The sequence below is a fragment of the Hemitrygon akajei genome, chromosome 9, assembly GCF_048418815.1.
Source record: "Hemitrygon akajei chromosome 9, sHemAka1.3, whole genome shotgun sequence".
Taxonomy (NCBI): domain Eukaryota; kingdom Metazoa; phylum Chordata; class Chondrichthyes; order Myliobatiformes; family Dasyatidae; genus Hemitrygon; species Hemitrygon akajei.
Window position 1 is genome coordinate 48210289 of NC_133132.1, and position 16194 is coordinate 48226482.

Here is a 16194-nt window from a genome sequence, read left to right on the forward strand (position 1 = left end):
AGCCAGTCTTCTATCTTCACCAATACGCTATTTTTGACACAAGCTTTTATTTTCCACTAACTTTTGTGCTTTATCATATGCCTTTTTGGACTTGTGTACTGTATCCACCAGTTCCCCTTTATCCTTGGCACATTATAGTTCAAAGAATTCTAATAAATTTGACAAATATGAATTCTCTTTGACAAAAATATGTTTAAAGATTTGAGGTAATCATTGGTTTTACTGATGAATATTAAGTAAGCAGATCCATAGTTTCCTGATTCTCCCTGTTTTGGGGAAAAATTGAATTTCATTTCTTAGTCTTCAGTCTAATGGAGCTTTCCCTGAATTCAAGAAACTCTGGAAAATTAAAACCCATATATCAATATCCCAACAGCCTGTACATTGAAGACCCTAGAATAAAGTTAATCTGGACTTCTCTGATGAGTTCCTTTCTGTCAATGTCAACTTTCTGAGAAGTTTCTTGTCAGCATTTGATTCACTGCTGGGTGTATTTGTATTATGTACATGGGGAAGGAGGCCTGTGTGTGTAATTATGTGGCTAACTCCTTTAAGGCTAAATGTCATACTATTTACAGAAATATGCAGCAGTTACCAATTTTGGCAGTGCAACTTAACATTTAGAGTCTTAAGTTTAATTCTAGTTTCTTTTGTTTGTTTTATTGGCTTGCATGAAGTAATTAATTTTTGTTGTCTGCTTCCAGGTGGAAATTTGCTAATTTTGGTTACATGGGGCAAGAATGCTGGATTGCACATGCAGGCCCTACACTTCAGTTTTGCTTTGGGTGCATTTCTGACTCCAATCCTGGCAAAGCCATTGTTGGGCAACATGCAAAATATCAGTGACAGAGTGAATGACCCAATAATCAACACTCCAGTCGGACCATTGAATACTGTGAAAATGATTATTCAGAGCTTCTCCCCTTTGGTTTGGACATACCTGATCATTGGAAGCTTTGTTCTTTTTGTCTCCTTCTCATTTTTCATGATTTATTTAAAGTCTAGTCCAAATCGAGGGAGAACTGATGGTTCATCGCAGGAGATTCCATTTGCAAGATACCATATTGCAATTTTGCTGCTTCTCTTTCTCTTCTTCTTCTGGTACGTAGGGGCTGAAGTGGCCTATGGATCCTATATTTATACCTACGCAAAAGACTTTGTTCATATGAGTGACAATCAAGCTGCGGGTTTAAACTCCTTGTTCTGGGGAACCTTTGCTTTAGTAAGAGGTCTTGCAATATTATTTGCTGCATGTCTTTATCCTGGAACTATGATACTACTCAGCATTATTGGCTGCACCATTTCCTCCCTGGTTCTTACACTTTATAACACTAACCACATCTCTCTCTGGTTAGGCACTGGCCTTTATGGAGCCTCAATGGCCACTACCTTCCCCAGTGGCATTACTTGGGTTAAGCAGTACACAGAGATCACTGGAAGGTCAGCTGGTTTATTTGTTTTCGGAGCTGCATTAGGTGAGATGGTTGTTCCAGTTGTAGTTGGGTACCTACAGGGTATCAGTGCTATCAACCATTACCCTATATTAATGCTGACTGCCCTGCTCACCTCCATGATGACAGCCATCTTGTTTCCTGTGATGTACAAGCTGGCCACTTCTCCGAATGGTGTCAAACCACAGAGTGAAGATCAAAAAGCTTTGTTGGGTTCAGGAACTAATGAGGATGATGACTGTGATGACGATGCTCCTGAGGAATGGAATGATGCAGATTTTGAAGTCATTGAAATGTGTGATGTAAAGAATGGCACAGACAAGAATCCAGTTGGAAATGCATCAGGAAGATCTAAGGAACAGTCCTCTCCAGAACGAATGTCCTTTTCTTCTGTTCCCTCCCCTCCATATCCAGGTTGCTCTCCAAAAAAGAGACTGCTCAACTTGGAAAGAGAAAAAAATGACTGAATGTTCAAGGTTTAGATGTGTACAAGACAGCACACAAACATTGTAATAAACCAGATCAATTTTATAATAATTTTCATAGAAAAAATCTGAAGCTATGAATGTATAAAGAAGTTGCTTGTGATTTTGTGGTGGTTGTTAGGTTAAATTAACATAAGAATAAATTGTTTTAATGCTGAAAAGAGTTTTGAATACTTGCATGACAGTTTTGATGCTGCTTTGAAAGTTGTGGGATGTCTTAAGCTATCTCCAGCGGAAGTTGATTTAAGGACTGGGGTATCACTGATAATCCAGATGAGAAAACTAGATTTTAATTATTATCTTCGCAAAGATAACAGGTACTTGTCACATATATAGTATCATATAAGAAATGTATTAATTTAATTTTGGTAGTAGTAGGGGTGAAATATTTCCAATATATGGCTGTGCATTTGAGAGGAGATGAATGTAAAAATGCTGTCAGGGTTGGAACCTTGATTTTGACGAGACCTCTATCCATGTATTTGGAGTGTACTGAAAACTTGTGAAAAGTACTTTGAAGTGATATTAGTAAAATTTATAACATCCAATAAATTTGCCAGATTGTCAGAATGTTAATGTGTATTTTCAAGCAGTGCACTACTGCGGTTACAGTTTTAGTACACTAATCTGGCTGTATTTTAACAAAAACCAGAAAATCTGTGGATGCTGAAAAGCCAAAGCAACACACAAAATGCTGGAGGAACGAGGGAGCTTGGCCCGAAACGCCAACTGTTTATTTCTTTCCATAGATGCTGCCTGGCCTGCTGAGTTTCTCCAGCATCTTGTGTGTGTTGCCCTGTCTGTATTTTTGTTGCATATGTTTCAAGGAAAAGGCTGAAGTTCTTAATTTCTGGGCTGGAGACTGAAACATGAATTACTTTTCATTGAAAACAAGCTAATAATTTTATATATGATCAGATTAAAATTAAACTTTAATTTTAGAGTAAATGTTCATTGCACTTTGAATTCTGATTATTGATATTTCCCATAGTAATATCGTATTCCAGCACCACAGTGGAAAAACTGAATTTGTAGTAAGTTCAGTTTTGTCAATGTATTTTGTGAGCAGCTTAATCTAGTTGTGATATCTGAGTTTTGGGGATTTTGAGGAATATTTGGATCATTCCCCAGGACTGTTGATAGCCTTCACCCCAGAGGATTTATGTCAGCACCCTCTTGTAAGCTACATGTTCCATTTCTTGTGGGTTTTCATACAGACTGTAAACTTAAAATTAGTCAACAGTATATAATCAACTTTAATGAAATATCAAATACTTATTTTACAAATTGAATTACTGTTGCAAGTATCCATTTGTGAAAAATCTGTAAATGTGGTCAATATTCCATATCACTAAGCAAAATTATGAATTCATAAACACCCTAAAATTAGTTTCCGAATTGCAGCAGTTTGTGCTTTCTCTAGAGCCAAGGTACTTTTGGTGCTTAAGACATAGGAGCAGAATTAGGCCATTCAACCCATCGAGTCTGTTCTGCCATTTCCTGATGGCTGAACCACTTCCTTCTCAATCCCATCCACCTGCCTTCTCCCCATAACTTTTCCTGCCCTGCCTAATCAAGTACATATCAACCTCCCAATGTCCTGGCCTTCATAGCCACCTATGGTAATGAATTCCACAGATTACTCACCTCTGTTCTAAATGGATGTCCCTCTATTTTGAGGCTGTGCCCTCTGGCCCTAGACTCCCCCAAAGGAAGCATCCTTTTCATATTCAGGCTTTTCAGCCCTTGGTAGGTTTCAATGAGGCCCCCTCATTCTTCTAAATTCCAGTGAGTACAGACCAAGAGTCTTCAATCTCTGCTCATATGATGACCCTTCCAGTCCTGGAATCATTCTCATGAGTCTCCTCTAAATGGATGTCCCTCTATTTTGAGGCTGTGCCCTCTGGCCCTAGACTCCCCCAAAGGAAGCATCCTTTTCATATTCAGGCTTTTCAGCCCTTGGTAGGTTTCAATGAGGCCCCCTCATTCTTCTAAATTCCAGTGAGTACAGACCAAGAGTCTTCAATCTCTGCTCATATGATGACCCTTCCAGTCCTGGAATCATTCTCATGAGTCTCCTCTGAACCATCTCCATGACAGCACATTTCTTCTTAAATAAGGGGGCCAAAATTACTCAATATTCCAAGTGAGGCCTCACTAGTGCCTTACATTCTTGTGTTTATATTCTAGTCCTCTGGAAATGAATGCTAGCATCACATTTGCCTTCCTCACCACTGATTCAACCTGCAAATTAACCTTTAGGGGAGTACAACAGGTTTGACAGGCAAGATTTTCCCTTAAGGAAACCATGCTGACTGTGGCCTCCAAGTACCCAAAACATCCTAACAGTGGACTCCAACATCTTCCCAACCGTTAAGGTCAGGCTAACTGCCCTATAATTTCCTTTCTTTGGTCTCGCTCTTTCTTGAAGAGTGGTGACATTTGCAATTTTCCAGTCCTCCAGAATCATGCCAAACTATTATTTAAAGATCATTACTAATGCCTCTGCAATCTCTTCAGCCACCTCTATTAGAACCCTGGGGTGTAGTCCAACTGGTCCAGGTGACTTATCTACCTTTAAACCTTCCAGTTTCCCAAGCACCATCTCCCTAAAAATAGCAAAAATACTCAGTTCTGCCCCCGATACACTTGAACTTCTGGCATATTACTAGCATCTTCCACAGTGAAAACTGATGCAAAATACTTATTCAGTTCATCCACCATTCCCTGGTTCTCATTACTATCTCTCAATTTTTCAGTGGTCCAATATCTACTCTTGCCACTACTTATACATCTGGAAAGAACTTTTGGTATCATTTTTATATTGGCTGGCTTACCTTCATATTTCATCTCCCCCCCCCCCATGTTTTTTTTTAAAGTTGCCTTCTGTTAAGGTTTTAACAAAAATTCCCAATCCTCTAACTTCCCACTAATTTTTGTTATATGCTCTCTTTTGCTTTTGTATTGGATTTGACTTCCCTTGTCAGCCATGGTTGCATCATTCTGCCTTAAGAATACTTCATTTTCTTTGGGATGTATCTATCCTGCACCTTCCGAATTGCTCCCAAAAAAAAAACCCAGCCATTGCTGCTCTGCCGTCATTCATGCCAGTGTTCTTTTCCAATCAATCTTGGCCAGCTTGTCTCCCATGCCCCTGCAATTCTCTTTACTCCACTGTAATACTCATACATCTAAGCTTCTTCTCAAACTGCAAGGTGAATTCTATTATGTTATAATCACTACTTCCTAAAGGTTGCTTTACTTCAAGGTCCCTAATCACATCAACACCCAGTCCAGAATTGCTGATCCCCTAGTGGGGCTCAACCATAAGCTGCTGCAAAAAGCCATCTTGGGGGCATTCCACAAATTTTCTCTTGGGGTCCAACATGAAACCTGAGCTTCCCTATCTATCTAGATATTGTGATTCTGACCCCCCCCCCCCCCCAAAGACTAATGTAACTTTGCCTTTCATATGCTTTTACTATCTGTTGCTGTAGTTCGTAGACCACATCCAGACTACTGTTCAGAGGCCTGTAAATAACTTCCATCGGGCTCTTCTTAGCCTTGTAGTTTCTTACTCTACACACAAGTACTCTACATCTTCTGCTCCTGTATCAATTCTTTCTAAAGGTTTGATTTAATTTTTTAACTGGCAGAGCTACTCCTCCTCCTCCCTGTCCTTTGTATATCTTTTGATATTAAGCTCCCAAATACAATCATCTTTCAGTTATGACTCCACGATACCCAGAACGTCATACCTGCCAATCTGTTACAAGATAACCTCCCTTACTTCATAAATTGCACGTATTTAAATATAACACCTTCAGTCCTGTTATCTGTCACCCTTTACAATTTCGGTCACCTTTTACATGACCACCCATCCCACTGACTGCAATTTTGTCCTATCATATGCCTTGCAACAGCCAAAAGACTTTTTATATCTTTTGAAAATGCTTGTGCAGAAATGGAGCTAAAGTTGGAGACTGTCAGCATAAGCTTAGAGGGTTAACGAGACATTAATTGGTTCTTTCCATAGATGTTGCCTAATGTTGAAAGGCATGGACAAAGTGAATGTGGCAAAGTTGTTTCCCATGGTGGGGGAGTCTGGTACAAGAGGACATGACTTGAGGATTGCAGGGCGCCCATTCAGAACAGAGATGCGAAATATTTTTTTTAGCCAGAGGGTGGTGATTCTATGGAATTTGTTGCCACGGGCGGCAGTGGAGGCCAAGTCATTGGGTGTATTTGAGGCAGAGATTGAGAGGTATCTGAGTAGTCAGGGCATCAAAGGTTATGGTGAGAAGGCGGGGGAATGGGACTAAAGGGGAGATTGGATCAGCTCATGATGGAGTGGCGGAGCAGACTTGATGGGCCGAATGGCCGACTTCTGTGCCTTTGTCTTATGCTCTAATTCAAATATTGTTTTTGCTTGAGATTTTCCGGTATCTGTTGTACTGATTTTCAGCTATTTGTTCTGATTGCCCTGTGATATGCCTATACCTTGGAGGACTGGTGCCTGTTAGCATTTTAAAATCTTCTTTAAAAGACTAATTACTGTGTCACCGACAATTAACGTTTTGATGATTGTCGATGAACTCACTTGGTATTAGATTTGCCTCAAAATAGTTGGAAGAAATTATTCTAATCTGAGCTGTATTATGGGTACAGCTGAATAAGTAAGGTAAGGGGGGGATTAATGCTTCAACAGATGTTGAATCTAGAACTATTTCATTGGAACTTGCTGTTTTAAGATGAATATTAATATTTTTTGCTGCTCTGTTGTACTTTACTTGCACAAGCCAGGACACTGCATTTTGTAATGGTTATCTTAGTTGTAGCTTTGGAAGTTCTACATGGCATCAGTGTTGTTTCACAGGTAATCAAATAAGTTGATTGAAATTCTACAGTGCCTGTAGGTAGTATTCACGCCTCTTGGGAGTTTTCATGTTGTATTACTTCACAACATTGAATCACAGTGGTTTTAATTTGGCTTTTTTGACACTGATCAACAGAAAAAGACTCCTTCGTGTCAAAGAGAAAACAGATCTGTACAAAGTGGTCTAGATTATTACAAAGATAAAACAATAATTGATTGCCTATTCAACACTCCCCCCCCCCCCCCCCCCCCCCGGCAGCTTAATATGACACACCAAATCATCATTGGTGCAGCCAATTGATTTTAAAAATCACATTATTAGTTAAATGGAGATCTGTTTTTGGAGACCTGTGTGCAGTCAAGGTGTTTCAATTGTAAAAATACACCTGTATCTGGAAGGTTCAACTACTAGAGAGACAGGATCCTGGCAAAAACTACACCACGAAGACAAAAAAAACACTCCAAGCAACTCCACAAAAAGATTATTGAAAAGCACAAGCCAGGAGATGGATACAAGAACATTTCCAAGCCACTGAATATCCCTTAGGGTACGGTTAAGCTAATCATCAAGAATATGGCATTGCTGTAAATCTGCCTAGAGCAGGCCATCCTAAAAAATTGAGTGTGCAAGAAGGGGACTAGTGAGGGAGGCCAAGAGACCTATGCCAACTCTGGAGGAATTTACAAGCTTCAGTGGCTGAAGTGGGAGAGACTGCACATACAACAACTGTTGCCCAGGTGCAGCTTTATGGGAGAGTGGCTAAGACGAAGCCACTGTTAGGGGGAAAAAACTCATGAAATCTTGGCCAGAATGCCATGTTGAAGATTCTGAAGTCAGCTGGAAGAAGGTTCTATGGTCTGATGAAACTAAAATTCAGCTTTTTGGCCATCAGACTAAACACATCAAAACCATCCCACCTCTGAAGCACGGTGGTGGCTGCATCATGCTGTCGGTTTGCTTCACTGCAGCAGGCCCTGGAAGGCTTGTGAAGGTGGAGGGCAAAATGAATGCAGCAAAATACAGGGGAATCCTGGAGGAAAACCTGATGCAATCTGCAAGAGAACTGTGACTTGGGAGATGTTTTATGGCAAGACAATGACTCCAAGCATAAAGCCACAGGAATAGCTTAAAAACAGTTAATACCCTGGCCAAGTCAGAGTCCAGACCTCAATCCAATTGAGAATGCGTAGCTGGACTTAAAGGGCTGTTCACTCATGATCTGACGGAGTTTGAACAATTTTGTAAATGGGGTGTCCAGAAGTGTGGAGACCTATCCACACAGACTCAAGGCTGTAATTGCTGCTAAAGGTGCATCTACTAAATACTGACTTGAAGGTGGTGAATAAAATGCAATCAATTATTGTTTTATATTTGTAATTAATTTAGATCACTTTGTAGAGATCTGTTTTCATTTTGACACAAGTCTTTTTCTGTTGATCAGTGTCAAGAAGCCAAATTAAATCCACTGTGATTCAACTTTGTAAAACAATGCAACATGAAAGCTTCCGGTGAGAGGAGGGGGTGGTGGAGAAATACTTTTTATAGGCACTATATATAGCCTCGTTAGAAAACTTACTAATGAGGAGGTGCTATTCACCTTTTAACAGTTAATAAAGCATCATTTCTTAACATATGCATTTGAATTTCAATGTTTACTTAGTTGTAGGGCTGGAAATAAAACTATGGCTCAGTTACTAGTATTGAGTGAAGTCCTAGTCCAGATGTTCAAATTTAAGCTTAGGTTGCTTTATTGTTTATACTACATTGCTGTGTCTTTCAGTTGAGAGATAAGTGGAGACAGTCTGCAGTGGAGCTACCCAAGAAAGTCTTCTCACAAATGGAGTCCAGTACCCTGGCAGTATTTATTCCTGCATTAACAGATTCTGCTTAAAATATCGTACAGGCACGTGCACAAAATTACAGCCTGAAAGGAAAAACTTCATTTATAGTAGTAGTGAAATACTTTGGAACTAATGTAAACATGATCTATCTCCACTGCTTAATTTCTGGCACCGCACGTATATGGATAGTCTCTTGCAATTTGCTGGAGTTGTTTCAGTGACACCTTCTGCACACTTGTTCCACTTCCCCTTGACTGAAGTGAAAGCCCAAAATTTTCTCTACCGCATATAGAGGGTGCTAATTTATTTTAAAAAAACATTGGTTGTGACCCATGTACAGGTTTCCCCTGCTAACTGAAGGTACAGCGTTTCTATGAAATGGTTCGTAAGCCTGAATGTTGTAAAGTGAATAAGCAATTGCTATTTATTTATATGGGAAAAATTTGTGAGCGGTCTCAGACCCAAAAAGTAACCTACAAAATCATAACAACACTCCAAATAACACATAAAACCTAAAATAACAGCAACATATAGTAAAACCAGGAATGATATGATAAATACACAGCCTATATAAAGTTGAAATACTTTTCTGCAATCATTGCAGCACTGTCTAGCGTAGCGTATAATCTCGCTACTTAGCGGAAGCATTCTCTCCAGTAACCTTTAAGCTATGAAGCTGCCAAATCATACCATAATAACACAGCCTATATAAAGTGGAAATAATGTATGTCCAGTATAGTTTCACTTACCGGAATCAGGAAGACAGCGAGCACACTGATGGTGTGTTAGGCTGAGTTGTCGGATGTTGGGGTGCTTGGCGATTTTTCCAATAAATTGCAGTTTCATCACAGTTAAACACTTGCTTATCCAAATAACCACTTTCTGTAATTATTTTCTTCAGTTCTGCTGGGAACTTTTCGGCAGCTTCAGTATCAGCTGAAGCACTCTCTCCAGTAAACTTTAAGCTATGAAGCTGCCTTCACCTCAGAAACCGATCAAACCATCCATGACTACCTTTAAATTCCGCTTTCGCAACACTTTCATCACCATCATCCAGTGCTTTCTGTTTCAGCTTATTAAAAAGACTGACTGATTTCTCCTTAAGTATAAGATAACAGAACACCACACTTTGTACACCCATCGATCCACTCAAGCAAAAGACTTTCCACTTTATCCATTATTGGATGCCGACTGAGAGAGACCACTTTGCTGTGAGCAGAACCAAAAGTAACATTGGCAGCTTTCAAGATTCTTTCTCTCTGCATATAAATAGCGTGAATGGTTCAACACGCTGACAATGTCCTTACTTCGTTCACCATGATCGAAACGCTTAATTATGTCTAGTTTTACGCTAAGTGTAACATCCTTACGAGCTCTTTTAGGCTTTTCCGATACCTTAGAACTCATCTTGCTAACGGATGCACAAAATAAATTCGACATAAAGCACAGATGCTCACAGGCATGTGCATAAGCAATGGCGGCTGGAATGCAGTTTTGGGGGGAGGAGCTCGGCTGCGTGCTGCCTTTTTTCATAACAGCGAAAACTCCTGTTTCAGGGTGTCATCTGTACTAAGCTGATTGCAATTCCAGTTCAAATTATTCAGCCTTGAAATTAGCCATGCAGTTTTACTCTGGATTTTTGGATGCATGCCAATAAATGTTTTGAGAGAGTGCAACTGAAACAAGATTGGATTTGTTAGATCAAGTATCTTTCAACTATATACTTGCCTTGAATCCTATCCTTTGCTATTTAAGAGATTATAGGATTGCATTCTACAGAACACTTAGTATTTTAAACAAGGTGAATTTTTAATAATCTGATTTCTAAATTAACAGTATTAAACAAAAAGCAGATAAAAAAAATCCAGGGTTCAGGATTATTAGTAGTGGAGTATAACAAATCAGAAATGCAAAATTAACAGGATCATATAGTTCCTTTATATTTCAATGCAGCTTTACAACTATTGGGAAAAGTGCCTTATTTATACAAATTTTGGCAAATTAAACTTCACAGAAAGAGAAAATGTTAAACTTTTCTTTGAAAACAATATAAATTTTTAAAAAGATATCAAGTGCCATAATATAATCCAAATAAATAATTAAAATATTGCAACAACCCCACATCGCACTGTTTCCAATATCCTGTCTAGCCATGATTGTTTTTGTAGCAAAGCACCCAGAAACATCAACATGACCTTGCTTTCAACAAACTGCTACATTTTGTACTGCAAGTTTACTACGGTGCACACGCTATAAAGCAACTATCAAAAGATAAACAAAAATATAGAATTGAAAACAGCTTTCAAAACATACAACACAGACCAATATATTGTAAAAAATCATTTGTAAACATATGCAGCTGGAAATTTGCACCACAGTTTGTAAATTATTTGTAGATCTGAATTCCATTTAACATAACTGGATATGAAATTACTGTACATTTATTTACAAGGCTGTTCAATCATCCATTACAGTGGAAATAACCTCTTAACAAGTGAAATGATTACTTGATCGACCCTTCGTTGCAATACTGTAACATTCACACTCAAAACTGGTCAGATCTTGGAGTCTTAGCTCACCATGATCAACAGTACACAAGAAAATGTAGACGAGAGAGAAGCATTCACTCATGCTTCAAAATGGATTAGAGTTGTTAAAACTGGTCCAACAACTGACGAAGATAAGGGGCTTTAATGAGGTCGCGGCTAACGCTGAAGAGCTTGTACAGGACCGGGCAATCCAGCGAAATGCATTGAACTTGTTTGTCAACACAGCCTGTGCAATTCCTGCAAATCTAGAAACAAGAATTCTGTGAGCAAACAGAAATTTAAAAGGCAGATAACATTAGAAATTTACAGTAAATGAAATGGTATTTAGCTGTGACTACTGCTCATGAAAGTAAATTTGCTAACTTAAAAGACACCAAATAGAATTAAGTTTTTGATATCTAGCAAATTCATAGAGCAAACGATGCAGACAGGAACCAGAAAAAAAATTATTCCTCTTTCCATCTCCCAACCGAGCTTGCTTTCAGCCACTCACACCAATATCTTCGTAATTCCCACTCACTGCTTGGCCCTTCTAAAAGTTTGGTTCTTTGCAACTACTCCCTTAATCATGGGACTACATTACGTAAATGCAGCTCATGCTAATGTGGGCACGATAAATATCACTTCCAATAAGGAAGCGAGTTGCAAATCATTAGACCTTCCTTCCAAGCCTGGCTGTAACTCTCAAGTAGTTTGGGACTGCTGTGAGTGAGAATGAGGTTCTGAAGTGATCATACTTGGCTGTTCGGATGGCTGTTAGCCCATGGCAGTACTCATCGACTGCAAACACCCCAACCATATACCCAACAATAGAAAACCTGCGATGGGTTGGGAGATATTAAATAGAATGGAATAGGTCATATATGGATCATAAATGCAGTACATTCAATACTAAGCAATCTTAGGAAAGTCCATCATGTGAATGATAAAACAAAAAAGCTTGTTCTTTCACTTCAAGAACTTGTACTGCAAATGAAATAGCAGCAAGTTTTGAGTGCACAAAATCTCTTGCCTCAGACAGTGCCTACAGTCGAAAATTCAATGTACAACAGACTAACGCTGACTATATTCTACTTCTCCAATTATTAACATCAGAGCCTCTGGTATTGTATTTTCATCACTGGAGTTGGGGGGGGGGGGGATGTAGCCAGGGTTACAGATAATACCACAAAAATGATTAAAGCCTGGTTATATTAACTATTCATGGGACATTCTGGGCAAATGCAAATTCATGCATTTAGAAAGGAAGGTGATGCATTAAAGGGGCAGAAGAACCCTGATGACTGAATTGTCCCGGTGAATGCTTTGATCAAGTACTTCATCCACACTGTGTGCCTGTTGGAAATTATGGCACTTCCAACAGGCAGTGTTGGAAGTGGTCTCAGAATAGCTTTATCAGCTAACGTGAACTGGTGGTAGAGATATCGGTGGGGAGGTTGATTCTAGTAGATGATGTTGCTCTCCACCCACTTCACTTCTTACCTGACTACATTCCAGCACATGAAACCCTTAATTTATCTTGGTGCTCTGCTCAATTTGTGTGATGGGATACAGAAGGAAATCCTCAAAACAGAGTGACCACAGCAAAGAAAAATGAGCAGAATTTAGTTTTTGTCCAGTGGTTTATGATTTCAATCTCTGGTTATTTTATGCATAACCAATACTAGCCATATGAAGTACCTTCAGCAGTTGAGCCTGTTTCCATTCCCATTCCCGAATCTCCTGATGAAGGATCACAGACACTTGCTGAGGGTTGCTTCGGCACTTGCTGCAGATGCCCAGTTGTGTCAACTGATCACAGACTGGGCAGTGCAGGGTGGTGAAATACTGCGAGATGGTTCCTTTACGAGCATCTGGTTCACTCCGTACTGCTGAAAGCACCTTTTGTACCTACAAAGTATTGAAAAAAAAGATTATGGACACTTCAATGCAATTATTGATGAGTTTTTAAGAGGGATAGTTTCTTTAGGTAATGTGAATTAATACAATAGACATGTCTTTTAAAAAATATATTTATTCAAAGGATATGGGCTTCATGGGTTGAGTCAGAATTTTGTTGTTCATCCCTAGTCATCCTGGAGAAGGTGCTAAGCTGTGGTAAAGGAACTGCTGATGTGGCACTGATATGATCACTGATTTAATACCGCACTACTCACTGACCATGCTGTGTGTGCCTCCGTACCATTAAGAACAGACAATTGCAACACACACTAAGGAAAGCAGACTGAGGAAAAAAATTCAAGGATATAGTCAAAGTTTCCTCGCAGAAGTGCAACATCCCTGTTGCCTCCTGGCGGAATATCAAGGCATTGAACATTTTGTAGTCCTGCATTGGAAGCACACAGAGTAATGAAAGGAGTGCACCATCTCAGAAACTACCCACCCATCCAAGGGAGAGTCTACACCGGACACCCAGAAATCATGTCTGGAACAGAGGCAAGATGTTCTTGATCCTGAGGAGATGTAATCATTAAGAAGGTATGCCAGTGGCTCTACTTCATTAGGGGCTTGAGGAGATTCAGCTTGTCAAAGTCTCCTGCAGAAGAACAATAGTATTCTGATTGGTCAGGGTATGGAGGCTCCAATGCACAGGATAAAAAAAAAAACCAGGACTGTAGACTCAGCCAGCCCCAATACAGGCACAACCCACCACATCAAGGACATCTTCTGAAGGTGGTGCCTCAAGGAGGCAACTATTCGGGACATACCCTCTTATCATTACCATTGGAGAGGCATCACAGGAGCCTAAAGACCCATGCTCAATGTTTCAGGAAGCATAGTTACCCCCGTTTGCCATCAGGTTTCTGAGCTGCTTGTAGGAGCCATACATCTGTTCTCTATCTGCACTGTGTTAAGTGTTGCACATTTATTATATTTATTATGGGAACTAGTCACATTCTTTGTTCATGGCAGTTTGCAGCTGGGGGGGTCGTCAATGGATGTTTTATCTTTCGTTGATCACTCAGTTACACCTAACATCGCTTCAAGATTGTATGTTTCGTAATAGCTAATAAAGGATCGAATACTATCTTTGACTTTGGAACAATCATTATTGGAACGGAGGGCACATTATGTAAGTATAATACATATATACATAAATGGCAATCCATGGGGTTGCCAGCGGTGGCAATTGTTTTGGTTAGAATTGGCTGATACATACCAAATGAACTTCAGCACTCGGATGTGTCCATGAAATTAGAAGCACTGCAGCCTGAAGCAGCTTGTGGCTAGTAACAACTTTCTGTTGATTCCTGCTGTGTGTTTTGGTTTGGAACACAGTTTTGAATGGTCAGCGCTGCCGACCATTGAGGACCGTAAGCTGTACAGTGGCGTTTGCTTAAGGCTTCAGAGCTTGGTTCTGTTGAAATGCTGAAATACTTCCATTGTCAACATCCGAATTGAATTTATGTTGTTCTGTCTGGTTTGCATTCTTGGAAAATAACACGAGTCAAGCTGGAAGCAGTGAGCTTGAAGACAAAATGAAAATATTTTATGTAGTCACAGAACATGCTGTGACTACATCTAAAGCTGATGACTTCCATGATGATATACAACCTGAAGACAGTGCATCTTATGTGCATGCAGCAAGTTCTATTGAGAGCAGACAGTCCCATCCATCTGATACCTCCTTGGCATGTATTAAAACAGAGGCTGATTTAGCTGAGCTATGCTCTAGACAACAAATATTGAGGGATAAACATACATTGCTCAAGATAGAGCAGTTTAAGCTGCAGGAAGAAATTGCAGCCAAAATGGCCAGAGTTGAAGTGCTAAGGGCTTCAAGTGCTGTGGATGCTAAACGTACTCCAGCAGGACAGTTTTATGGTGAGGATTCCAATGTTGATGTGACATCAAGGAAATCCAACACTCAATGTGGACATATTTGTTCCTCAAATGTCTATGAGCGATGAGTTTGAACCCCCAAGGGGTTGCTCGAGGATGCTCACTCTCAGTCTGCGCCAAGGTGCTTCTGAGGACATAATTCACAGTATGGTGCGTTGAAGGCCATAAAGACACAAAAGGAAATAAGCTTAGTGATGCAACTACAACACATGGCATCTCTGCCAAAAAGAGAGATTCCGATCTTCGATGGCAATCCATTGCAGTACCATACATTTACAAGGGCTGCACTGAAGGCAAGACTGATGATTACGGTGACCATCTCTATTTTTTTTGAAGAGTGCACTGGAGGTTGTTGTTGTTGTTCGTCCTTTGGAGTCGAAGACGACCACGACTTCTGTCAGGTGGAGGGTTTGTGACTGTAGGTCCGGAGGTGACGGGTGAGGCCAATCCGGGCCCTGAAAGCTCGCCCACATGTGGGACACATGAGGGTAGGTGCTGCAGTGGAAGTGGAGGTACCTCGAGCCTTGCGTGCGGCGCGTTTCCTCTGAGCCTCTGCGGTGCATCTGATTTCTGCTGCATACGCTCCTTTAGTGGTCCTGCTCCACCAGGTTGGGCGGTCCGGAGCAAGCGATTCCCAGCTACTGGGATTGATGTTGAGGTCTTTGAGGCAGTCTTTGAAACGTTTCTTCTGGCCTCCAACTGAGCGCTTGCCCTGGCTCAGCTCTCCATACAGCAGCTGTGGGATTGGTAGTCCACTGTCAGACATCCTGACAACATGGCCAGCCCGCTCCAGGACCTCCGTGTCTGGGACTTTGTCCTGCCATCGTACGTGGAGAAGTCTGCGGAGGCAGCTCAAGTGGAAGTGGTTGAGCTGTTTAGCGTGTCTGCTGTAGACAGTCCAGGTCTTGCTGGCATAGAGGAGGATGATGAGAACCACTGCTCGGTAGACCTTCAGCTTGGTGGTATGGCTGATTCCTCTCCGCTCCCATACATTCTCATGGAGTCTCCCAAAGGTGGCACTGGCTTTAGCAATTCTGTTGCTGATCTCTGCACCTATGTTCACCGCTTGTGATAGAGTACTTCCCAGATAAGTAAAGCTGTCGACTGCCAGTAGCTTCTGCCCCTTTACTGTGATGTGTGGTTCCTGG

At 40.6% G+C, this 16194-nt stretch overlaps 2 protein-coding genes across 4 annotated transcripts in view; one reads left to right on the forward strand and one right to left on the reverse strand.

Moving 5' to 3' along the window:
- mfsd4b (major facilitator superfamily domain containing 4B) overlaps window positions 1-2888 on the forward strand; it is a 36112-nt gene extending 33224 nt beyond the window's left edge. Inside the window, exon 4 of the mRNA XM_073055922.1 lies at window positions 705-2888. Within this exon, the coding sequence (XP_072912023.1) occupies window positions 705-1918 (1214 nt within the window). The 3' untranslated portion in view covers window positions 1919-2888. The remainder of the gene's footprint in view (window positions 1-704) is intronic.
- A 6164-nt stretch (window positions 2889-9052) lies between these two features.
- rev3l (REV3 like, DNA directed polymerase zeta catalytic subunit) overlaps window positions 9053-16194 on the reverse strand; it is a 183996-nt gene continuing 176854 nt past the window's right edge. For all 3 annotated transcript variants that reach the window (XM_073055923.1, XM_073055925.1, XM_073055924.1), the window contains 2 exons: window positions 12884-13093; window positions 9053-11448 (listed from right to left, as the gene is read on the reverse strand). In XM_073055923.1, coding sequence (XP_072912024.1) covers window positions 11308-11448; window positions 12884-13093 — 351 coding nt within the window. In that variant the 3' untranslated portion in view covers window positions 9053-11307. The remainder of the gene's footprint in view (window positions 11449-12883; window positions 13094-16194) is intronic.